We start from the raw sequence: 26,714 nt of genomic DNA on the forward strand, positions 1-26,714 counted from the left end.
TAGATAGTTGGGCAAACACGGATCCCTGTACACAGCAGAGGTGGGATCAGGTGCCTAGGAGGAGTAAGCATCCCCTGTTGACCGGTCACACCCGCCGTGAGCCCCATATCCTGATCAGGTAAATGTATATCACGAGGCCACATATAATTTTAACTGTGTTATTCGACACGGACGCCATGTTTTAATAACGATGCCATACAAAATTTCTTGTCCTTGCTGCCGAAAAACTCCACCAGCAAAAGGTTTGTTTGTTGGTGGGATTCTTCAAAAGAGGATAAATTGTGTCCTTGGGAAAAGGTATGGGAAACATGTAGATGATTTTACCTGCGATAATTGCAGGAGAAAACTGTTCCAAGATAAGGGAGCAATGAGCCAATAGATGGTTCTGAAGTTGGTGAGATGGGAATATCTTCAGATATTGCACAGAGGGGATCGGTTTATACACATACCTAAATGTAGGTACGTAATACGGCCGACTGTACCTCAAACGTAGATGAGATAACATCGGCGCCCGTTAGTATTTTTGAAAGGAGATCGAATAACATCCCTTAAGGGTCTTCAAATGTAGGTGAAGGTGGTGGGGTGTCAGTAGGTCAAGATATGGAGATAACTAGTAAGGCGGAACACGTAGAACATGGAATTCTTGTATCAAATAACAGTATTGAACTTCCAATTATTTCCATTGGCAAAACGAGACGTATCTGTGTTGTCTGTAGAAAATCCTCTAAATTCTAAAGAATTATTCCAAAATGAGGCAAGGTTAGACATTTTCACATCACAAGGAGTTTTAGTTCCTTATGGTGTAAAATGTTGCATTACACACCTAGAAAATAATCATTTGAGAAAGGGGAGTCATATTGATTGAGGAAAACGTCAACGGAATTAACTCCAACTGAAATAACATGCATTTTAAACGATGTTCGAAACAGAATGTTAATTTCTCCTACAAAAAAACCCCAACAACTGGACTTTGAAAACCCTTCAAATTTATCCGATGATGCCTATATGAGCATAACTGTATTGATGTATTCACAATTTGAAGATACCATCTTTCAGTCCCACAACAATGCGTTCTACTCGCAATGCCGCGACTCTCTTGTTGACTAAGCTTCCTACAGGCAAGTCACATTCTATTCTTGCTTCACTATTTGGTTATAACAAGAACCAAGTCATGGATTTGCCAGAAAAGCGTTTTTAGCCGATTTTGTGCCCATACACCTAGGATTATCACATATATCACGTGAAGATATCATTGAAAACACACAACCGTATTTTTTGACTGGGTAGACAACACAACCATTCTGTTCATGGATGGGACATACATATATACGAGGGCGAGTCATTAAGTATTCCATTTCCGAATGACCGAGACGGTCACGATTTGTGTGCCTTGTTTCAATACATGTTTTATACCTGGGTACAAAATTGCACGCGTATCGAGTCCTTCTTTAATAAGATACTGAATGTCAAACATGGCTAGCGATGCAAAGGCATGCTTTTCATCTAAAGTTGAGTACCATGCTATAATTCGATACTTGTATTTAAAAGGTAAAACAGGCAAGGAAATACACGGCGAGTTAGCCGATGTTTATGGGTCTTCGACACCATCTTATGCTCAGGTTAAATTCTGGATAAGAGAATCCAAACGCGGTAGAACGTCTTTAGAAGATGAAGCCAGGTCTGAACGCCCACTGGATGCCACCGACGAAGAAATGTGTAAGAAAGTTCGGGATCTGGTATACTCTGAATTTAGGTGGAAGAAATAGCGCAGGCATTAGGCATTTCACATGGTAGCGTTTGAACAATCTTACATGATCGTTTAGGTATGCGCAAGCTAACAGTCCGTTGGGTCCTCAAATCCCATAGCAATGAGTAAAGGGCAACCAGAGCATCAGAATGCAGCGCCTTGTTGAAGCGTTTTAGGTCAAAAGATGATTTTCTTTTGCGTCTGGTGACTGTAGATGAGACTTGGGTTCATTATTATGAGCCAGAGAATAAAGCTCAGAGTCGTCAGTGGGTAGGGCCTGGGTCCCCGAGGCCAAAGAAGTTCAAGACGCAACCATCTGCTGGCCAAGTAATGGCCACAGTATTTTGGGACGCAAAAGGCGTTATTATGTTATTATGTTTGACTTTTTCCCCAAGAGAAGTACAATAACTGGAGTGTACTATGCAAACTTGCTAGAGCAGCTGAGAACCGCCATCCGTTAAAAACGCCGAGGTAAACTCTCTAAAGATGTTTTGCTGCAACAGGACAACGCAAGAGTCCACACTTGCAAAGTTGCAATGGATGCTGTAGAGCGAAACGGGTATGAATTGATACCACATCCTGCCTATTCGCCTGACCTAGTTACTAGCGACTTCTTCCTATTCCCAAACTTGTAAAAGGATATCCATGAACGTCATTTTCGGTCTAACGAAGAAGTCATGACGGCCGTTAAGGAGTGGGTCAATGGAAAGGACCCTGACTTTTTCAGTTCTGGGCTGATGACACTTGAACACCGTTGGTCTGAGTGCATCGCACTAGAGGGCAATTACATCGAAAAAGAAGAGGTGAATCTCAACCAGAAATAAGTTAGGCTGGTTACTTATTGACTCGCCCTCGTACTGCAAAGAGTAGTTCTAATACCAAACACCGTAAATGCTTTAGTATGCATAAAGGTAGGCTTATCAAGCTGAACAAAAGAGCTTTGAGTAAAACTTAAAATTCTAGGATTATAGTTTTTAATTTTGTTTTAAGAAAGCTGGTTTTTTCCATTGATACCAAAGACTGTTTTTTTCAAAGTTTTGTGAGAAAACAGGTCTTTTTTCTGTGATTATGTTCAAAATTGCAACATCTGAACGGTAACTATGATTGAACACATATTTTGTATAGAATTATTCACATATGGTCTATTTTGTGAAGATGAAAAACAAAGTATAAAAACGATCAAACCGAAGACCTACACATTTAACGTACAGCTCTGCAATGATACTGAAATGTCGGTGTGTTTGGTATTGCAATTTAACCTGATTCCTTAAATACTTGCTAAATCCGTAAACTAATTACAAATCATACTTTGGTAAAATTTCATTAAAGCTCATTATTTTTAAAGTTAAGGTGATCTCCAACAAAGCTATTTTACAACGCTATTCATTAAGATGTTCACAAATAAATATTCATGCGTTGTTTTGTTTCATTCCTGTATGAACTATCTATATAATAAACGCATATATTAATTTAAAATGGTCAATCAAATCCAGACCATGTTTCGACTTTCCTTCTATACATCGTGCATAAGATTAAAAAAAACCTCTGTGGGCCTTTCCTTTTGTTCATATATTTTTATTACAAATCGCATTTCCCTCCATGAACCAACCAATTTCAGCACGCGACACAATCCATTCATAATGACCATGAACTAGTTAAAGCACGCGACTGAAATTTTAGAGCGTAATAAAAAAAATGCAACATGTGTTACAGAGATCTCGCAAAGCTATACCTCGGATTAAGATTGTCAACGTACGTGGATTATCATCCCACGTTTGTGCACCATTAGGCATAATGTTTAACGAAGTGCAATGTTGATAAAAGGCAGGTTAAGACATGTGTGACGTCATGTCTACATTTTGACGTACATCATAATGCGACTGTGACAGAGGTGGATCTAAGGAGTTCGTTTTATGCAACAAAAATAAAAAAATCTTTGTGGGGTTTTTTTCGCGTCAAAAAATAAGAACTGCACAAATCTATTTAACAGTTTCAAATCCTTGGCACATCTTGCTATTCAGACCGAACAACGAGCTTCTACAGTACCCAGGAGTCACTTAAATTCAGGATGAAATATTAAAGTGACCTTATTCTGAAGTTTCGTTTTTAAAATTCTATTCCTTAAATTCAAGAAATCACATCCTCATTAAATTTGTTGAATTAACAATGCATTTTATTCAATTTATGTGCAATATATTTTGACGTACAAGTCTGCATTCCAGGACGCTGTTACAATAAGCAAACTGCCCTCGAAGAAAATTTCAGGACTTATAAGCAAACGGTGATTCAGTAAATGAATATCAATATAAGAATTGAACATCACTTTTGAACTGTTCATGGTCAATATGAACGGATTTGGATCTCTGTGAATCGCGTTTGCCTCAAACTACCACTCACTATTGCCATAAAAAGAAGGGCAATCAACCTAAATAATCTTACTTGGTATGTGAAAATAATTAGATATAACTCTACATGAGTTAACTCCCGTTATGGAGACCCGCAATTTTGTACAAAGAAAGTTAACTCGTGTGTAATGTGAGATAAGCGACTTGTTCTGTATCAGGTTTAATCAATTGATGCGCGCTATGGTACATTCTGTTGGAATTGGTAGCCGCTACATGCAACATCGAAAAGATTTCCAAAATCCCATCAGTATAATCAGGGTACATGTAAAACTATACAGTACGGCAAGATCCATCATTCTCCGGGCATCGAAGAGAAGCATGAAAACCCCCTACATTGATGCAGCGCAGGGACACGGGGGGGGGGGGGGGGGGGGCTATTAGTAGGCGTACGACTAATCTCAACATCCCTACAGTGGTTTCGACTAATTCTAACCAGAGCAACCTTACAGTGACTCCCAACCTTACAGTGAATATGTTCTACCGTTCCGATATCCGGCCATGCTCAATTAAATCAACCTGGCCTAAGTATCACCATACTTGACACCAACCCAGTCACAGGTCAGGGGGAGGGGGTGGGGGTGGGGGTGGGGGCTTCCGGGTGAAAACACTACAGTAGTACTGAAACACTAACACCTGTTCTCTGTAATGTCGCATCTACCATATCATCTTTTGTTAGTGTTGATGATAAGTTGGCCGCCATGTATGTCGAGCAATCGACCAAAGAAAAAAATGACCAAAGATTATATAGATTTAACCAAGTTGCTTCAGTCTGAATTCAAAGAATACTGATGCGCAAAAGTATTCAATCGGCCAGCTTGGCATCCAACGTAAATTACATCAATCCATATTTGGAGGGAGACATTTTTACACTTGCTAGCAGATACTCCGCGACCTCCTCAAGTATATTCGCACTGTCAGTAAACATATCACTTAGTGGGTGGTTAGAGTATGACAGACAATTTAGGCTAAGGTTATCAAAGAATACAAAGCTGTTGATAAAGAGCTGTGGCTACTGTTCATTTCAAATCAAAGTCAGCCATTCCAAACCCAATCCACCCTCAACTGTTATGATTGTAACTTTAAAGGTTCGTGTTTTCAACAAATTTGTAACTAGGTACCACCGCGAGTGTATGTATTGTAACAAATCGCACCCATGAATTCATTGACTCAACAATCAAAGTACGACATCCCTTCAACCCTCAAGTCAAAACAATCAACCCAGACAACCGTAAAGTCAGCTCAAGTTTCGTCTCTACAACCTTTGAGGACAATCGAATTCGCATCAACTCCCAAGAAACATGGGCACTAGGTTAAACACCCATTAATCCTTCAGTTCTACAGAGATATCTTGTAGAATACCTAGATACGTTTATAACACAGTGTTGTCCCTGGTTTCATTCATGGTTTTAATTTGAATTATACTGGTTTAAGACTCCCAATTTAACCCAATATTTGAAATCTGCAATTCAACAACAAACCGAATTGCTTCAAAGTATTCATAAAGAAATTCACTTAGGTCATATGGCAGGTCCGTTCCAGTATCGTCCTTTATCAAATTTAAGGTGTAATCCGGTTGGGGTATTACCTTAAATATGGACGTTAGAGGTTGATAAAAAAAACTTGTCAGCCTCACCGGGAAATAGTGTAACCCAGTTTATTGACCCAGAATTGTGTTCAGTTTACATGCATCATTTAATCAGGCTATTGAAATGATCCAAAAGATGGATTTATTAAGTGCCTTTAGTTTGTTACCAGGACATTTTTCAAAATTTTCCTTATTAGGTATGTGCATAGATGATCAATTATACATTGATAAATGCATACCCTTTGGATGTACATGTGTATTCGACTTTTGAGAAGATTTCATTATTACTACATTGGATAGAAGTAAGAGTCAAACAATTGTAAGAATATCCATTGCCTAGCTGATTGTTTTGTTTGTTGGTCCCAGATTGTCACAACCTCGGTCAAGTTTTCATACAAAGAAATCAAACATTTGGGGTCCCTATTAATGATAAGAAAACCGAGCTCCGACCTCAAAACTAACCTTTGTAGGCTTGGTCACTGACACAATCAGTGAAACAATTTTCTTTTTGAAAGAAAAGATTATAGAACTCAAAGAAACTTTATTTTTATTCTCGTTGAACAAGGTTACGCTTAAAGAAAGTGTGGTTCCTTTAATTTTGTCTTAATTAGGTAATAGAGCATTTAACCGTAGATTTTATAACTCTGACATAGGTATACTCAAATCTTATTTTCGTGTTCGAGTTAACAAGGATATGAAACATGATACAAAAGTTTGGTTGGACTTTCTCTGAGAATTTTGATGGTCAAGCACCATTTCCAGCATTAACTTGATCATCAAATACCTCCCTAAACCTATTTACGAATAGCAGTGTTTGTTGTGGACGTGGATCGTGTTTCAAAAACAGTTGGCTTGTTATTAGGTGGCCCATTACATGGATTCACAGGTACTCGGGGACATGACCTTCCTAGAGTTAATACTTCCAAGTTTGTGTGCAATATGGGTAAGGGCACATAAGTTTATTGCCAAGGAATTGTTAATCAAAACTGACAATTTTTTGTAGTGCAGATCTTAAATTCACAAACTCGCAATGTAGAAAGGAATATGCGGTTAGTGCGACCTTTAGTCCTCCCTTGCTTAAAACACAACACACAAATAAAAGCAGTCAATATTTCTGGTTGTAAGAATTCAATCGCTGATGCTAATTCTCAAGTCTTTCAGTGGGACCGTTTCATATCACTGGCCGCATATCCTACACAGTTAACCCTGGCATTGTGGGAAATCTTGAATGTCGCATTGAAAGACTGTTATCAATTTCTCCTGTAATCTAAACTGTGATGTAGGTGATACAATATAGTACAAATCACTTTCACTCGCTTTACGAAGGGATGAAGTTACTTTTTACCAGTTGATTTTATATTATAACCAGGGTTTGAACAGTTAACACTTTATAAACCATGAAGCGAAGCGGTTCACAAAAAATATAACTGTTTTAACCAGGCTATAAAATAGATATGGGCAAAACAGTGAGTTTCATTCTGTATAATTTAATGTTTAAAAGAAATAAAAAAGGACTTTAAAAAGTAGCATAAATATTTCTCCTATTATTATTACTCTGAAGTCAATGTGACGCAGAAAAACGTTTTCGAAATCAGTACGTGGTTTGGCTGAAGCAAACCCATTCATACGATAAAATTTACACTACACACTGATGTATGCCAATCAACTATTCGAAGTGCTTGTTACAATTGAAATTAAATATATTATCCACAACTTTACTCATAAGTTATATTTTCATTTACATGTAATTGCATGCAAATTAATTACGTGTATTTGTGGTATGTTCTTATTAAACACTACATTCATAAGCATTCTTTATCTTACAATGTAACAGTCAGTGGACAAAGTTATCCGAAAATGAAAGGTACTCAGTACAAAGCTCATTATTCCTCATCCTACTGGATACTGTATGTTTGTGTTTCTAAAAAAGAAATATAACATTGAGTTTTATTTAGGAACTATAAAATACACGTATAATATCCTATATCAGAACGTTAAAGCATAGCAGATAAAGGTTGTGGGGCGATCGTTATGATGAATGCAAGCTCCGAGCGATTAACAACGTTATGTCCGAAATTGTACTGCTACCTTGAAAATCATACGTATGATTTAAGGGTAAATGATCCTCACTCGCACATACACGGACAATCTAGACCGTCCAACGTCTTAATCAACCCATGCACAGCGACTTAGGGAATACTTACGCTTTCTCACATATATATTTTATATGTTCATCGCAATCGTAATCGTCCCATTGATAATGATGAGCTTGCGCCTTGGACAGACAGTTTTGACCATGGGCGTTGTTTGGTTTACCATGTGCAAAGTTAGAGTACTGGAAAATCCTTCCCTCTGGTTCCCAAACCCATGTTCCTTCCTTCGTCCAGTCAGAACCACCCATCCAAATGTCGCCTACTAAAGGTTAAAAAGAAAAGATTAAACTCAGAGTATAAGTACACATCTTTATAGTGGATGGGTTACATGTTGTCCGAGTGTTTTTTCTTGACTTACATCACAAGGCTGAAGACTGTGGAGCAGCGACTCAAGTGAAGTCATTTACATTAAAAACTGACATCTAAACTTATACAAGGGCTGTTCGATATGTAATGTGTATTGTAAAACTTATACGGTACCAATTTTGATGCACCAGATGCGCATTTCGACAAATAATGTCTCTTCAGTGATGCTCAACCGAAATGTTTGTACGATATCTCAAAAGCATTCGACTCAAATAGTGAAATGAACATTACATCCCTTCAAAGTATTCTCCGCGGTTTTAAATACATAATTTCAATCTCTGAATCCATTTCTGAAATGCGTCACAGTACGCTGATTTAGGTAGACCTCTGAGGCACTGACTGATGACTGAGCCAGGAGCTTTTCGGGACTTGTAACGACGACCAGATAAAAACTGTTTTAAGTTTTAGAAAAAGGACAAAAAGTCGCATGGGGCTAGATCTGGAGAGTATGGTGGGTGTGGCACGACGGTAACCTTCTCCGACTTCAAAAACTGCTTCACAAGCTCGAATGTATGTAATGGAGCATTATCATGATGTACGAACATACCTAAATCCTGACAGAGCGTCGTTTGTGATAATATTTCTTGAGCTTTTTAGTAAAACATCTCAGTAATACCGACCTGTAACACTTTTGCCCTTCGGCATCAGAATTTGTACATGAGAAGAACATGCAATAAAGAACATTCTTTGTGATTATGGTTCTTTTGGCAACTACAGGCCTTCTACCGTGTTAGCCATATTTTGTTTCCAATTTTTAGTCCCGTACCGACGAAATCGAAGGGGACTTTAGGTTTGCACTCCGTCCGTCTCTCCGTCAGTTAGTCAGTCCAGTTTCCGCACTTTTTTCTCTGTTCTTGGAAATATTTATTTCATATTTGGTGCGTTGTTTTGCCATAACAAGTTACAGATCAAGTTCGAATATGGTCCCGGTCCAATGATTTTTCACTTAGTTATGGCCCTTGGACTTTGAAAAATAGCATGAATTATCAGTTTTCCAGACTTTTTCTGTTGTGCTTGCAGATATTCATTTAATACAATGTATTTGGTACATTGCTTTGTCATAACAAGTTACATATCAAGTTTGAATATGGTTTCGGTCCGTTGATTTTTCACTTAGTTATAGCCCTTGGACTTAGGAAAATAGCATAAATTATCAGTTTGTCGGACTTTTTTGGGTTGTGCTTGCAGATATTCATTTGGTATTTGGTAGGTTGCTTTGCCATAACAAGTTAGAGATTCAAGTTTAAATTTTACCTTGGTCCGTTGGTTTTTCATTAAGTTAAGACCATTGAACTTAAGAAAATAGCATGAATTATCAGTTTTCCGGACTTTTGTTTTGGTTGTGCTTGCAGATATTCGTTTGATATTTGGTATATTGCTTTGCCATAACAAGTTACAGATCAACTTTGAATTTCGTCTCGGTCCGCTGATTTCTCATTAAGTTATGGCCCTTGGACATAGAAAAATAGCATGAATTGTTAGTTTACATCCAAGTTTTTTTTTTATATCTGTAGGTAAGTGTACTACACTCATCAAGACTTCTAGCATAGTAATACAACAATATAGCTAAATTATTCATGATCACCTACATATCGCAGTTTATTGACTTGGATAAAGACCTAAACCTAATTATAAATTTGTCTTTTTTCACGGTCTAGTCTCTACTCGAATAATAGTCGATTCCCAACCACTTCTTTCCTGGTTCCCCAATTTTCCCTTTTACCATATACATCACGAACTTTGGATATTGTTGTGGTACAGTAATGCAACCGGCAGGGGACTATGTATTGCCATGCAATACTCCCATAATGCTTGTTCTTACTGGTTCAAAATAGTGAACCCATGTTTCGTCACCGGTAACAATGTTTGCAAATTGTATTTGATAGTATTTGGGAAACATTTTGAGCAATTGCTTAGCGGTTTGTACTCGTACCTGTTTTTGGTCATCTGTCAATATATACGGTATCCATCTGGCAGAAATCTTTCGTACTTTCAAAATGAAATACATCCGCGATAGCGATATGCCAACAGATTTGGCAATATCAAGAAACGTGTATCAGCCATCACTTTCAATTATTTCCCTGACTTTTGTCTTGCCTGTTACAGTCACAGGTCGGCCAGATTTTGCTGCATCTTTGACGGACTCTCTGGCACTCAGAAACTTCTTTCTCCACCTACGAATTGCCTCATAAGATACCTTATCAGACCTATAAACTTCCCCCAATTCAGTGGAAAAAAATTGCATTACCAAACGATCAGGTTCTGTGCGAACCTTTATATAAGCTCTAATTTCTTCAATATTCTCATCCCGTTTCCCAACCATTTTTATAACAGTGGTCAACGACTGGCTCTGTTGAAATGACTATAAGTTTAAAACTACATGGAGCTGAAGGCTCGTGTTATACCGTTGGAAAAGTATTGAATGTCCCTACTCAATAGTATCATCATCCACAAAATCGTGCAAAGCGTTATCACGCTGTGGTACATTACATGTCGAACAGCCCTCGTACATGTATACTCAAATAAAGTCTTGACTGGTTTTATATATACTAGTAGATTGACTACGTGATAGACTGATACTGAACCATTATGTGATCACAGTTGAGCGACTTCTACATGTACATAATACTTCACAGAAACAAAGTGTTCGTTCGTTGAATTCCAATATTTTGCATCCCACTCCAAGAAAAATGTCTTTTTCATCAGCATTGTGTTTGACCGCCGCGGTGGCCGAGAGGTTAGAGCGTTCGCCCCGCATACGGAAGGCCGGGGTTCGAATCCCGGCCGCAACAAAACTAAGTCGTTTAAATAGGTAGCGACAGTTCCATCGCCAAACGCTCGGCATTAGGTGTAAATGTCACGGGTCCTCGGAGATGACCTTAAAAACGGAAGTCCAGTGTCAAAGTAGGTGTGACACGCTAAAGCACCCTCACTGCTCAATGGCCGTAAGTGCCGGGCATACGCCTAAATTTGAAGCCCTTCACCGGTCTTGGTGACGTCTCCATGTGAGTGAAAAATTCTTGAGAGAGACGTTAAGCAAGATACAATCAATCAATCAAAGCAATGCAAAAAACGAATTTTTAATTTGTAACTTACGAGCGTACGTGCGCATTTGTTGGGTTATGAAATTGTCTTCTTCAGCCGTCTCTATATGGACAAGGTTTCCGCCATGCATTTCACACATTCTCTGTAATATAATATCTGGACTTGCAAATTCCACAAATCTTAACATTCCCAATTCTGAATACATTGTACATGTAATTATTCAATTTAGTCACTTTATGGAATATAAAAGAAAGGGCTTACCATTCCATCCATCCATCCAGGATTCACCCTCTTTCGATACATGGTAGCAGGAATTCTTGAAAGGGTGCCATCCAGGTAAACAACCAGAAACTATAAACATGCAAAACTATTCTATCAGAGAGAAATAAAAAAGAGAAAGATAGAAAAAAATACGTATGGAAAGAATATTCCCTCAAAAAGAAAGAAAACAGAAAGAGAGAAAGAAAAAGATAAAAGAAATACGAAAGAAAAGGGGGAAAATATATTCTTTCAAAGAGAGATGAAAAGTAAAACAGAAAGATAAAAAATATTACCAAAGGAGAAGAGGAAAATGGTATATCCAACTGTTCTTATCATGATAACCACCATCTACTTCGGTACCAATGAGGTCATTGTATCTACATAGCCATGTAGTTTAAATAGGTCAATGTAATGTCCATCGACATACACCGATAACGTTTGACATTTGGTGCCCAATTATAATATTGAAACATCTCATAATATGTTTTAAGGTCTGACCGTTGTGGTGAGCCAAGATCGATAACGTCTTGCAATACGGCTTTAGGCATATACATTCATAGAATAGAATATCATTTATTTTTCCAAATTAGGGCCCTCTCGGGCATACAGCATACATGATTGTTAACATTTCAATGTGTAATGACGATAAAAAGAAAAGAACAAAACAAGAGTAAAATATGCACTATTAGTATGAGCAATGTTCATACATGAGACATTTTGAACATGATAATACTTATTTGTATTATATGTAAGTACCACCGTGTATCCTAATGCAAAACAGTCAGCAATACACATAGGGAATATATATATATATATATATATATATATATATATATATATATATATATATATATAACAACACTACATGTAACAATAGTAAAGGTAGTGTAAGTACATATGATTAACTCCACTGTAATGCAAAAGATACCACGGGACGGTGCATTGGTACTAGATCAACATGTTCATTTTATAATGAGTGCATATGTGCAATATGGTTCACACATAATATACAGTAATACTAGTAGTATGAGCTTAGACAATGTACATAACATGAGACATTACTTGATGTAATATATGTAAGTACCACCGTGTATCCTAATGCAAAACAGTCAGAAATGCACACAGGAAAAAAATAATAACAATATATGCAATGACACATAATAATAGTAATAGGCACGTAGTACAAGTACATATGATTAAATGTAATGCAAAAGATACCACGGGACGGTGCATTGGTACTAAGTCAACATGTCATGTTTACAAGGAGTGCATAATTATGTATAAACATATTGGTTTGAACTTTCACATGCTTCATTTTATATTGCTTCTTTAATCAAATCGCAAAGGGCTACAAGTACATCAGTATTTTCACAATTGAGTAACCATATTAATCTATTCATGTTGTCAAGACTGGAAAAATGTTCACATTGTTGTTTTATAATTTCATACATGTTCTGCCTGAGTGAGTTATAAGTTAAACATTCAAAAATTAGATGAATCTCATCACCAAGTTTACTAGAAGAACACTGTGCAAAATCTTAAATGTCTTGGGATTCCTGAATAACGACCTCGTTCTACTGGTAAATTGTGCGCTGATGTACGTAATCTTGCAAGTGCTTTACGTTGTGCAGGTGGTAAGAGTGTTAAGTAGTTTTCAAAAACAAAATTAGTTTTAAATTTAACATAAGTTTCAAGTTTTCCATATTGTAAACTTCTGATATGTCCCCATTCTTTCAAATAATGATTGCAAAACAATTCCTTACATTTTTTCTTAAACATTGATAGGTTATTGATTGCAATATGATTGTTTCTAATTCCAACAATTCCAAATAACTTTTGCACCACACCATACCATGACTGCGATTTTAATGTACAAGCATTATGCTTACTTTGCATGTATGCAGCATTTAGTAGAGGAAAAGAAGTACCCAGATTTTCTAATCTGTTTACATATTTTATTATATTTTTCACTACATCAAAATGTAGTGGAAACCTGCCAAGTTCGGATAGTGTTGCAAAGTTTGAGCTTTTTCTATGAAGACCTAGAATAAATTTACAGAATTTTACATGGAGGCTTTCACATTTTAATTTAGAGTAAAAATCATGTAAGGAGATATCATTGCGATTGAAAAAAGAAGGGCGATTAAAAAATTCCCCAAATCTCACTGCCGTAGAGTAAAATTGGCTTGATTGTGTGATCAAAGACATGAAGGGATGTGTTAATGCTAGGTTGTAATGATAAAAAATCTTTATGTAGTTTGAAATATGCTTTCATTGCCTTTTTGTACAGATCCTCTTGAGCATTAGAAAAATTTCCAGCTGTATTGAAACATATTCCCAAATATCTGTAAGAGGGGACACACTGTATTTCCCTTTTCTTCAAAATAAAATTTTGCTTGAGAAATCTTCCTGCCTTGTTAAAGATTAAAACTTTAGTTTTATCAATATTGACTTTCAAGCACCAATCATAACAGACTTTTGCAATTTATCAAGGTTACATTGTAAACCAACTGCTGAGTGTGACAGTAATATTACATCATCTGCATACATTAAACAGTGTATTATTTCATATAACGCGGGGTATATAATACGGTCGATGTAAACAGTGCACTGTGATGTCATTATTAGCTGCGATTATCCACAACAAATCATAAGAAAGTATGAAAAAGCTTGTCTGGAATTTAAAAAACATTTATGGTACTTTCCAAAGTACTTTTTTTAATTTACGGGGTTGTCCATGAAGTATATCGCAGCGACGGCGACATTTTTCCGGAAACATTATGGATAATCCTTATCATTTTACAACTGATGAAGAGCAAATCACGGAATTTTCGGGATGTGCTGGAACGACCGGTTATATTTGACGTTGATACACCACGGTCACGTGATAATAACCAATTGTAGGGCAAAGTTGACATCGATAAAAATGGTGTTTCGCTAGCAGACGATCCGTAAAGAGCTATGCGGAGTCCTACGATGACGATCGAAGTCACTATTGGTGCTTAACTAGTACATGGGTGTAAATTAGATGGAAGGGAAAAGGCACATTTATTAGACGCGTATCATTGGATATATATATATATATATATATATATATAAAGCACTAAATAATCACAACTAGGTACTGAAAATTTTCGCCCCAGCCCGGGGTCGAACCAGCGACGTACGGCACCCACCGCCTAGCAAGATTGTCAAACCAGTGCGTAAGTCCACTCGGCCACAACGACTTCCCAAAAAAGGAAGTTTTGTTATGTTCCTAAAGCGCTACTTATACACACTGATGCAATCCCAATCCCAATCCCAATCGTGTATAAGTAGCGCTTTAGGAACATAACAAAGCTTCCTTTTTTGGGAAGTCGTTGTGGCCGAGTGGACTTACGCACTGGTTTGACAATCTTGCTAGGCGGTGGGTGCCGTACGTCGCTGGTTCGACCCCGGGCTGGGGCGAAAATTTTCAGTACCTAGTTGTGATTATTTAGTGCTTTATATATTAATTAATTGATTTTCACATGTATCGTTTAGATCCTAGGGGTAAACGTAAGGTTGGGTGTTATAATTGTTTGTTTGTGCTTTATATGTATATATATATATATATATATATATATGACATCGTGTTTTTGATGCATGACAATATGTTGAAACTCAACACGGATAAGACCGAGGTCATTGTCAAACCTCGTTAGAAACATTTCAGTGACAGTAGGTGACTCACAAATTAATCCTTCAACCTGCGTTCGAAATCTTGGTGTCATGTTTGACTCCAAGATGGATAAGGAGAAACAAGTGAACTATGTCAACTGATCTTATTATGCACAGTTGGGGCAAATAGGCAACATCAGAAAATATTTAACAACAGAAGCAACTAAATCGCTTGTGAACTCTCGAGTTACATCAAGGTTATATTACTATAACGCTCCCCTGGTTGGTGTTCCAAAGACAGTCCTGAGCAAGCTCCAACATATTCAGAACACTGCCACACGTCTCATATCCAGGACCTCTCGTTACAACCATATCACTCCAATACTAAGAGAACTGCACTGATTACCTGTGCAGTATAGGACAAAATTTATATCATACGGTACGATTACTAGAGGTATATAAGCCTACCCGAAATCTTAGGTCTATAAAACAATCGGTCACTCTAGTTGTTCCAAAAAGTCGAACCGTTACGTACGGAGATCGGTGTTTCAGAACAATAGATCCAAAACTGTGGAATGCCCTTCCAGAACATGTAAGGGACTGTAGAACACTGTGTGCGTTCAAGAAGTCACTGAAAACACATTTTTTCCATCAAGTTTTCCAGGACTAGTTTCTATCATTTCAGTCATTCGTGTTTGCTGTTTCAGTGCATTAAGATTATCTTATCTGTTTTGACTGTGTGTCTTAGTTTTCGAGTACCATTTTGTGATGTTTTATCCCCCCCCCAAAAAAAATTCTATGTTTTAATGTATTATACCCGAGGCATTATATGCTGTGTGTGCGTGTGTGTATTGCATTATTATTTTAATACGCCCTGAAACTGATGTTTATTCTTATCTTGCATATTTATGGTATCTTGTGTTTTCATGTTTTATATTATGCACAATCAGGATAGGTACAGCTACGGACTGTTTACATGTGATAACGCACTTTATACCATTGCTTTTTAATGTTTTATTTATTTTCTATGTATTATGTATCTATGTATTATGTGTATAACATTCTGTTGTAAGGTATATTTGCATTGTAAAGCACCTTTGAGCGTACATAGTGTATGAAAAGGGTGCTATATAAATATGGTATTATATATATGAGTGATCGGCGACAATGCAGACAGCTTGAATTATTTTCGTTTATAAAACTCAATAAATTAAATATGAAAGGATCAGACTACGTTGGACTTGTATTACGAGATGTTTAACACACTTTGTATAAGAATATTCGATCTGTTTCTTGGAACTAAGGTGATTTTGAGCTTTGTTTACAACCGGTATCCTATTTTCGTGTCATCCCTTGTTAGATATTTATATATAGTATAAACAAAATGGATAATAAGCCCCTGTGATCCAACACAAGAAAATATACAAGCAAGTGACAAATCGCGATCCACATGTCAATGTGACTGACGTCATGTGATAAAATGTGACGTATGGTTTTTTTGTTTGCTTTGTTGAAAGGCGGAATACCCCGCCCCTCCCCCTTTCCCCAGTGAGAAATGTATTTGAAAATGAACAGGACAATGCTTACTTGGTAAATCATTAATTCGAATATAATATCTTTGATTTAATCTATTTTAAAATTATTCGATCATCACACAGAGAAAGATGATTTACAACAGTGATTAGCGTACAAGTAGATGCTAATTGACAACGAGAAAACAGTATGTGTATCAAACCAAAGTATCTTATTGTACACGTTGACTTTCTATTGCATAGAAAGCTGAAAACAGTGCTGCGATGTAAATTTAAAGAGAGAAGAAAAAATAGTTCCGGCTTCTGGTTGTCAATGGGGTGTGTCCCCATAACAAACCAGGTTATACAAAAATAACCTGCGTTCCTCAATTGGAATTTGACCAATCAGGGACAAGGATACAATAAGAATTAAATTATATATATATATATATATATATATATATATATATATATATATATATATATATATAGGTAAAAAAAAAAAGAGAGAAAAAAAATACATGAAGACGTTTGCTAAAGCTTTACTAAACGTCTTCGTGTATCTTTTTTTTAATTTTTTACCTATACTTTTACCGATCATTGCGAAAAGTAATTATTCTCTCTCTCTCTCTCTCTCTCTCTCTCTCTCTCTCTCTCTCTCTCTCTCTATATATATATATATATATAGATACTCCCAAGATTTATTTCCCTCGCCAACTCACATAATTTAATCAGATGCATTTCCCTATAAAATGATTGTAGTAATTCCTTTCTTTCAAAGATATCCCATGCTTGTTTACTTAGTTGTTATTATTATCCGGAAGTGACATGTCCTACAAATTACGTTCAACACGCGATAAAAGTCAGAGTGGATCTGTATCTCGAAAGTCCCGTATTGGAGCGAGATCGTCGCTTCGCGAGCATCGCTCGCTAATATGCTTTACAGTGTGACCGTTGAGACGAGCAAAGCCCCTTAACATCTTGCAACACGACTTAAAGAGGTTCACACCTGAGATTGGAGTCAATTTGTTTGGGAAGTGTACATATTTTTTTATTTCTACATTGAAGGAGAATTAGGAAATTCAAAAGAAAAACTGGGATCACAATGCTTATTATTTGAGCTAAAATGTTCTTAATATGACCCTTTTGTCCTTAGAATTGTCTTAAATCTATTGAATTAAACTTGATTTTTCTGTTGGTGTCAACATAACATAAGCAACACAAATCAATCATTACATGAAATAGATACATAATCATGTCTTCTAACAATACTGATAAAAAGTTTAATAAAGTAATGGAAATAAATAATGACCTTTTCGCACTTGATATGCAAAAAAAAAAAAAAAAAAAAAAAAAAAATCATATCAAATTTGAGAGTTTAAAAGGACATATTTGAAGTAATGTCAATTTTTAAAATTTTACATGATTTTCAAGGCATTGCCTTATTTGAAATGGAATTCAAAGGGAAAGGCAACCCTAACTGCATTCTTGTTTTTCTGATATCGTAAATGACAGTCTTCGACAACAAAAAACTTTGCTTAACGATGAAATCAATATTAATCTATTATATATTTCAAATCACCCGCCGCTAAGAGAGTGGCCATTGAAGTCTAATTGATGACGTCACACCGTTGGTTCCGGTTTATTTCATCAGCAGCACTGTAAATATGACAAGTCACGAACAGTTAGGAGCTGTATAGATTTGAGCGCGTTCTTTAGCAAGAAGGAATTGAGAAAAGAAGACGTTCATTCGAGTCGCAGACAAGGCAGACGGTACACGTTTATTCATACAAATGTCTCAAACCTCAACTTGTCATTACGCAAATGATGGATCCACAGTTTACAGTCTTTTCTTTTCAGATGACTTTGTTGGGTTAGGAATTTCGAGAAAAAAAACTTTTTTTCACATCTCCCCTTGGCATTAGTGCAATTAACAACTTGAAAGGAAGGCACCAACCTATTTATTCGTAAAATCTACCGCATGCACATCTTTGATGACCTTAGTAGAATCTCTTCAAAACCGGAATAGACGGTGTGACGTTAAAATTATTGATTTTTTGTGGTCTTGAATACGAAAGAGTTCCATATCAGGACAGCCTCTATAGATGGCGGGAATTTCAATTTTTAATGTTTTCAAATTAGTACTGAAGCTTAACTAGACCGTAAATCAACAGAATAGTATGACAAATTTTTGTCAAATAATTAATCCTATCATTTATCATGTAATTTTTTGGGGGGTGGGGTGCCTTCCCCTTTAAAAAGTGGGGGTTGGATTTCCAATTTATAAATAATTAGCGAAAATACTTAAAATTCTTATACAAAAGTAAATTAATTTATACTTTTTACGAATCGGTGTTCTGTTTGAAAAAAATATATCAACCAAATTTAATAAATTACAACATATGAACTAGTTCCAAGTGTCAACTACTTGTATCATAAAATAATTTTATATTACTTGTTACACGCAATTTGATTGGTTCATTTGACTTTATCAACATTCTTTATATCGTATAAACAAAGTGGCCCCTAGTCCCGTTATAGGAATGACGTCACAATACGTATAGCCGTTCAGTTTCCATTTTGTTGCTACGGCAATATTGGTCCGCGTCATATAAAATTGATATTTTCTTTAGAATTATCCATCCAATAATATCAAACGCGGTTTACTGAATTACAATGCAGATTAACTTTGCGGTTTATAATGCGTAAACTGCCCCAACTTACTTTAAATCGTATAAAACAAATAAAACTTACTTTCAGTGCTTAATTATAAAACTGAAATACACGTGTAGGAATATAGAAATAGAAGATATAATGGATGAAACAGAAACTGTAATATCATGCAGATTTAGAACGTTTTGATTTATCAATCCTTCCGCCACAAAATATAGTTCCCGCCAAACCCTTTAAAAATTTTAATTGACATAAAATTTTCAACTGGAGAGGGTTCAGTAATAGATATGTAATATGTTTGCACCAATGGGACCACTTAGTTGTAGCATTCTGCGATGTTGTGCTCAAAAGCCCAAGAGCCAACTTCCTAAATCATTTTCATTTTTTTTCTTTCAAACTAAGGAATTGTCAACAAGAACAAAACGTAAGAAGCTATGAGAAAGCTTGTCTCGAATTTGAAATTGTTTTTGGTACTTTCCAAGCAATTTATATATTTTGTTTATGGGTTTGTCAATATACCGCAGTGACGATATATTTGGTCCCTCGACTTCCCTTGTTGATTAATGCATGTTTCTAATTACATAGAAACTGCAGTATATTCAAGTAAATATGATAAAGTAACAAATCAAATTTCATAAATTTTCTTTTAGATTGAAGAAAAACAAGGAGGTTGGAGACTCGAATCAACCAAAAAGAAATTCATCTTGAGAACTGGAAAGATAAAAACGAAATTAAAACGATACAAAGCATATACATGTACTTTCGTCTTCAGACATTGCATATTCAACCAAAAACAAAACTTGCTTAAAAGTGGAATTTAGATTAGCCCCTGTGCTGCTGAAGAAAAGCTAGCACTAAATTTCGCTTTGCACTGAAATATGACATTTTTTTAAGCCAACACTTAAAGTCTGTATTCCACAAATTCTATGGTAGTTATAACATAACGATCTAGTTTGCCAATACAACCTGACATTGTCTTAAACGCTGTCTGGCGTGTTTCATACCAATTGTTAGACCGTTCTTTACACACTGATTTTGATTACGGATAACTCCGTTTATCTGATGAAGATATAGGGCTCATTGTGGGTGTGACCGGTCGATAGGGGATGCTTACACCTCCTAGACACCTGATCCCACCTCTGTTATGTCCTGGAGTCCGTGTTTGCCCAACTTTTAATTTTGTAATCCTTACAGTTTGGTTGCTTGTATATTGTTTAATGTTCTACTCAAGAATTTTTCACTCATATGGACACGTCACCATTACCCATGAAGGGCTGAAACATCTAGGCCTATGATCAGCGCTTACGGCCTTTAAGCAGGGAGGGATCTTTATCGTGCCACACCTGCTGTGACACGGGACTCGGTTTTTTTGCGATCTCATCTGAAGGACCGTCCCATCTAGTCCCCTTTTACGACAAGCAAGGAGTACTGATGACCTATCCTAACCCGGGTCCTCATGCGGATTCCTTATAAGAGTTATGAGATTGATCACTGTTCGTTATCTTACCCTTTCCATATTTCAGAAATGAATTTCAAGTTTGAAAATACATGAGGGTATGAACTGCAGTTCATACCCTCATGTATTTTCAAAAATTGAAATTTACTTCTTATATCTACAATCTATTTTCATTTCTATCGAAATTCCCAGTCGATGAAATAGACGTACTACATCAAAATTTATTTGCGCATTGTCCTCAAATTCATCGCATTTATGTGGAAATTGTTATCATTTCAATTGTTTGAGATATCGAAGTCATAAACAAAAATATTATCGAAGGACATGTGGCGCTACCTCGTGGTTGAATTTGTACGTCAAACAATGTATGAACATCGATTTCGCTGAATTTTTGATAAGTTATATTTAATACACTTAGAATACATGTACATGTATATTTAGATTTGAATTATTTTGTCAGTGCCAATCATATTTCATGTACAATGTACCTTTTCTCACAGACATATCTACGTTGTTCATCACAATCATCGTCATCCCATTGTTGGTTACCCACTCTTATTGACAGGCAGTTTTCACCGTGGTAGTTGTTTGGTCTGCCATCAGCAAAATTGCTGTAATTGAACTTAATGCCTAGTGGTTCCCATACCCACGTCCCTTCAATGGTCCAATCGGATCCTCCTATCCAGAAAGAGTTACCTGAAATCGCAGCAATTTTCATGTATGTTCACTGTCCATATTATATCACTGTAAATCCCAGGAGAACTAGAACAGTCGGAATAAGAAAGAATATCAACGTCTACACATGAGGGAGTTTGAATTTTGGGTTTGGTGAATTGAGTTTTGTGTTTGTTGGTATGCTTGTTTAGCTTTTTTTTCTTTTGAAAAATTCTTCTGTAGAGATAACACCGGGTTTTGGTGAAATGCCACAAATTTTGACTGATGCATGACTCTTACAGCTGAAGCAGGGAGATTCTTTATCGTGCTAACACCTACCGTGACACAGGAACTACGTTTCTATGGTTATAACCGAAATACCTGTGACTTTCACTTCTAATGTCGGACGCTTGCCGAAGAACAGTCACTACCTATGTTAAATGTCTAAAAGTGTGATTCGGCGCCGGGATCGAGAATCGAACCCCATCCTGAATCGAACCCGATTCTTTCGGTCGCGAGCGCCCTAACCACAAGGCTACCATGAACGGTGGATTGAATTTGAGTATCTACTTATTTGAAAAAATCCACGACATAACTTGAAATCATTATATATTATTTCATTTCGTGTTCAACCGGCCACGGTAGCTCAGTGGTAGAGCGTTCGCTTCGTAATCGGGACGTCGTGAATTCCGCTCGTGCCATGTCAAACCTAAGACGTTAACATAGGTTGTGATTGCTCCTTCGCCAATAACGCTCGGCAGTTGGAAGTGAAAATCACGGGTTTTTTTCGGATATGACCTTTAAAACGGAGGTCCCTTGTTGCGGCAGGCGTTGACACGATAAAGAACCTTCACTGCTACGGCCCTGAGCGCTAAGAATAGGTCTAAAGAGGTACTTCACCTACAACTGGTGAAGTCTCAATATGAGTGAAAAATTCTCGACGGGACGTAAAGCAAAGAAACAAACAATCATTTTGTGTTCGATATAGACAAGCTTTAAGTGTACAATTGTAAAACAGATTTCTTATATAAGATTTGAGGTCAACCATGAGTACTGACTTTGTGATTGGTGTAACAAGGAAACAATGAATCTGTTTTCCTCCTCGTCCATGATATGAGCTAGGTATCCTCCGTGGACATTACACAGTTTCTAATAAGATGACATAATATAAATTATAATAGCTTATCATGAGATTGATGTGAATAATATAATTATATGAAAGGATTGTAAAGTGAATTTAATATTGATTCAATAACACAATGTATGAAAGATATAAGTCTTAAACCATTGCATCTATCCATGATTCATCCTCATTTGAAGTATGGTAGCACGATTGTCCGTGGGGAAGCCATCCACCAGGGCATCCGTGACCTGCAGTTAAATGTAGGTCATCACATTATAGAGCTACATGTGTATACATACTCAAAGGAAAAAGACATTGTTTTTTATCAGTCTACGCTTTCTTTTCGTAGGTCAGACAAAGCATGTGCTCTGCGAAACCTAAACACAATTCAATTCATTTGTACATATAGTATCTCAGTATTTATAAAAAGAATATGATTTCCGACATGTTGACAGACACTATTGTATTTTAAAAGAATACAGTCTCTGACAACTTGTCAGACATATAAATATACTCTTTAGGAATACTTGTCAAACATATAAATATATTCTTTAGGAATACTTGTCAGACATATAAATATACTATTCCAACAATTTGTCAGATAGTAAACAGTTGTGAATAATTTATTTTAAATTCTAAAACTTGTGAAAACATTCTTGCAGAAATGTTCTCATGTTGAGAAAAATTGATATACATATTGTACTTCTTAAACTTATCTGGCATCGCCTATATACAAGAATAGTATAATCTATAACGATGAGCGGATTTATCTCATAGTAACACACATGATGATAAGGATTGCTTGACCATTTACACATTTAGATAATCTGTAACTCCTAAATTACAAAGGAGTATACATCATTAATTTCTATAATGTATACTTGATTAATGATTGGTCTCATCTATCTCTGATTCCTATGTTTTGAAGCTAAAACGATTGTAGATTATTACTATAATTTATTATGATATTGATTATTATTAATTATTTTGTAAAACTATAGAAGGGTATAAGGAGGATAAAGTTTACTGTACCTAGAGACAGAAAACAAGTAAGGTAAACAACTTTGCTCCACATTCCTGGTGCTGACGCCTAGAGGTTCGTTATAGAATATACTGGATTGGCGGTCAATGATAAAAGATTGTACTTAAATGAAATAAATGAAAGATCAACATTCTATATATACAGAAACTTGTAATACAATATCGAATTTGTTTTCGAGCTGATAATTCACGGTATGTGGCCATATTGTTCGTTTCGATTCTTTTGACCATCTCTTCATGTATACTTGATAACAGCATGGACTCTCCTTGACATGGAATAGCAAACATCATTTAGAAATCGATTTTAATTGTTTTTCTACACATCATCAATATTACATCAGTGTGTTTGCGTATCAATGTACCGGGGTGACCCTAAGGAACATGTCCTAATTATTTACTTTTCCAATGCTTTTGCCTTCGATATCTTTACAAGTTGTAATGGTAGACATTTAAACAATAAAATACTTTCTTTGTTGTTTCATCGGGTGATGAAGGTAGCTAGCATTGCAGAAAGGGGGGCGGGGGTATGTATTTTTATACCCCCCGCAACAAGTTGGGGGGGGGGGGGGGGGGGGGGGCGGGGGTATACTGAAATCGGGTTGTCCGTCTGTCTGTCCGTCCGTCCGTCTGTAGACGCAATGGTTTCCGGGCTCTAAAGCGTTATCCTTTCCACCTACCGTCACCATATCATATATATGGACTACCCATGGGATGAAGATGTTCCCTATCGATTTTGGGGTCAAAAGGTCAAGCGCACTGGACATCGAAGTAGCAATATGGTTTCCGGGCTCTAAAACGTTATCCTTACCACCTACCGTCACCATATCATACATATGGACTACCCATGGGATGAAGATGTTCCCTATCGATTTTGGGGTCAAAAGGTCAAAGGTCAAGCGCACTGGACATCGAAGTAGCAATATGGTTTCCGGGCTCTAAAGCGTTATCCTTACCACCTACTGTCACCATATCATACATATGGACTACCCATGGGATGAAGATGTTCCCTATCGATTTTGGGGTCAAAAGGTCAAAGGTCAAGCGCACTGGACATCGAAGTAGCAATATGGTTTCCGGGCTCTAAAACGTTATCCTTACCACCTACCGTCACCATATCATACATATGGACTACCCATGGGATGAAGATGTTCCCTATCGATTTTGGGGTCAAAAGGTCAAAGGTCAAGCGCACTAGACATCGAAGTAGCAATATGGTTTCCGGGCTCTAAAGCGTTATCCTTACCACCTACTCTCACCATATCATACATATGGACTACCCATGGGATGAAGATGTTCCCTATCGATTTTGGGGTCAAAAGGTCAAGCGCACTAGACATCGAAGTAGCAATATGGTTTCCGGGCTCTAAAGCGTTATCCTTTCCACCTACAGTCACCATATCATACATATGGACTACCCATGGGATGAAGATGTTCCCTATCGATTTTGGGGTCAAAAGGTCAAAGGTCACGCGCACTGGACATCGAAGTAGCAATATGGTTTCCGGGCTCTAAAGCGTTATCCTTACCACCTACTCTCACCATATCATACATATGGACTACCCATGGGATGAAGATGTTCCCTATCGATTTTGGGGTCAAAAGGTCAAGCGCACTAGACATCGAAGTAGCAATATGGTTTCCGGGCTCTAAAGCGTTATCCTTTCCACCTACAGTCACCATATCATACATATGGACTACCCATGGGATGAAGATGTTCCCTATCGATTTTGGGGTCAAAAGGTCAAAGGTCAAGCGCACTGGACATCGAAGTAGCAATATGGTTTCCGGGCTCTAAAGCGTTATCCTTACCACCTACTGTCACCATATCATACATATGGACTACCCATGGGATGAAGATGTTCCCTATCGATTTTGGGGTCAAAAGGTCAAGCGCACTAGACATCGAAGTAGCAATATGGTTTCGGGGCTCTAAAGCGTTATCCTTTCCACCTACAGTCACCATATCATACATATGGACTACCCATGGGATGAAGATGTTCCCTATCGATTTTGGGGTCAAAAGGTCAAAGGTCACGCGCACTGGACATCGAAGTAGCAATATGGTTTCCAGACTCTAAAGCGTTATCCTTTCCACCTACAGTCACCATATCATACATATGGACTACTCATGGGATGAAGATGTTCCCTATCGATTTTTGGGTCAAAAGGTCAAAGGTCACGCCCACTGGACATCGAAGTAGCAATATGGTTCGGTTTGTCATGCCATTTGTTTTTTACACTCAGAAAAGAGGTAGTTTATACCTATTACCAACACCCTTTGGGAGATTGGAGTAAGCGGGGGGTATTCTTAGTGAGCATTGCTCACAGTACCTCTTGTTTTCCCTGCAATGATTGCTACCTTCATCACCCGACGAAACAACAAAGAAAGACAGTTAATTGTTGATATTTTTATGTATTGTTTTAAAATACAAACTAAATTTAAGTACTAAAATATCATATGGTTGACCCATTCGTTACGCTAAACGGAACAGCTAATGCACCCATTGACCTTGATGACGCTCCATATTTGGTAATGATTACGCAGACAGGTGGTACTAAAAAACCGGATCGAACTAGTTTGCAACAAACATGCATTCATTGTCCTAGTGAAAGCAATGTCAATTTCATTAGAAATATGAGAAAAGATTTAGTGGATGTAACTATTTCCCCATGAACGCGCAATACATGAGGGTATGAAGTGCAATGCCTCACACTGGCATATTTTTCATGAAGTGCTACCAGGCTTCATGAAATGTACGAATATGAAGCGTCGTAGTTCATACCATCATGTATTTTCACAACGGAAATTCATTTCTTAATAATGTTTAAATATAAACTTATAACTTCTTCTGAGATCCTGCCCTGGATTAGCTTCAATAACGCTCTCCGACTTTTTTTTTTATTCTGACGTTTTCGGGAGAGGGTTAGAATTCTATAGGATCTTCGTAATTATGAATAACCTATGATAAGCTCCGTCTATTTGTATCTAATGTTGTTTACACTAAAAGGAGTACCAACTTTCCGCTTGGACATGTCTAAGAAAGGTGTTTTTCAT

The 26,714-nt window shown here is 37.0% G+C and overlaps 2 protein-coding genes across 3 annotated transcripts; both read right to left on the reverse strand.

The window, feature by feature from the left end:
- Positions 1–7,552: 7,552 nt before the first annotated feature.
- On the reverse strand, positions 7,553–11,506 carry LOC130046473 (perlucin-like). Its single transcript, XM_056166832.1, has 3 exons — positions 11,353–11,506; positions 7,942–8,152; positions 7,553–7,658 (listed from the first exon to the last, which is right to left on the reverse strand). Exons 1-3 carry the CDS (start codon positions 11,504–11,506, stop codon positions 7,628–7,630), a joined length of 396 nt encoding a protein of 131 aa, XP_056022807.1. The 3' UTR covers positions 7,553–7,627.
- LOC125649537 (perlucin-like protein) lies at positions 10,658–24,428 on the reverse strand. 2 transcript variants are annotated; one of them, XM_048877129.2, is made up of 5 exons: positions 23,651–24,428; positions 22,781–22,866; positions 22,554–22,644; positions 21,330–21,537; positions 10,658–11,652 (listed from the first exon to the last, which is right to left on the reverse strand). In XM_048877129.2, the coding sequence occupies exons 1-5, from the start codon at positions 23,691–23,693 to the stop codon at positions 11,586–11,588; spliced, it is 495 nt and encodes a 164-aa protein (XP_048733086.2). In that variant the 5' UTR covers positions 23,694–24,428; the 3' UTR covers positions 10,658–11,585. The 2 variants fall into 2 exon arrangements, with proteins under 2 accessions (XP_048733086.2, XP_048733092.2); XM_048877135.2 differs by lacking the exon at positions 10,658–11,652 and adding an exon at positions 20,011–20,096 and having other exon boundaries at positions 23,651–24,327.
- Between the last annotated feature and the right edge of the window lie 2,286 nt (positions 24,429–26,714).

This window comes from Ostrea edulis, chromosome 5 (genome assembly GCF_947568905.1).
Source record: "Ostrea edulis chromosome 5, xbOstEdul1.1, whole genome shotgun sequence".
Lineage (NCBI taxonomy): Eukaryota > Metazoa > Mollusca > Bivalvia > Ostreida > Ostreidae > Ostrea > Ostrea edulis.

What these genes read in the sequence shown, in the direction of transcription:
- LOC130046473 (XM_056166832.1), bottom strand. Translation starts at nt 11,506, where the DNA reads ATGTATTCAGAATTGGGAATGTTAAGATTTGTGGAATTTGCAAGTCCA. An exon ending in ACAAATGCGCACGTACGCTC is followed by an intron (nt 8,153 to 11,352) that starts GTAAGTTACAAA and finishes TTTAACCTTTAG; the next exon opens with TAGGCGACATTTGGATGGGT. An exon ending in AAATATATATGTGAGAAAGC is followed by an intron (nt 7,659 to 7,941) that starts GTAAGTATTCCC and finishes TTTCTTTTTTAG; the next exon opens with AAACACAAACATACAGTATC.
- LOC125649537 (XM_048877129.2), bottom strand. Translation starts at nt 23,693, where the DNA reads ATGTGGAGCAAAGTTGTTTACCTTACTTGTTTTCTGTCTCTAG. An exon ending in TACTTGTTTTCTGTCTCTAG is followed by an intron (nt 22,867 to 23,650) that starts GTACAGTAAACT and finishes ATTTAACTGCAG; the next exon opens with GTCACGGATGCCCTGGTGGA. An exon ending in CTTGTTACACCAATCACAAA is followed by an intron (nt 21,538 to 22,553) that starts GTCAGTACTCAT and finishes CTGCGATTTCAG; the next exon opens with GTAACTCTTTCTGGATAGGA.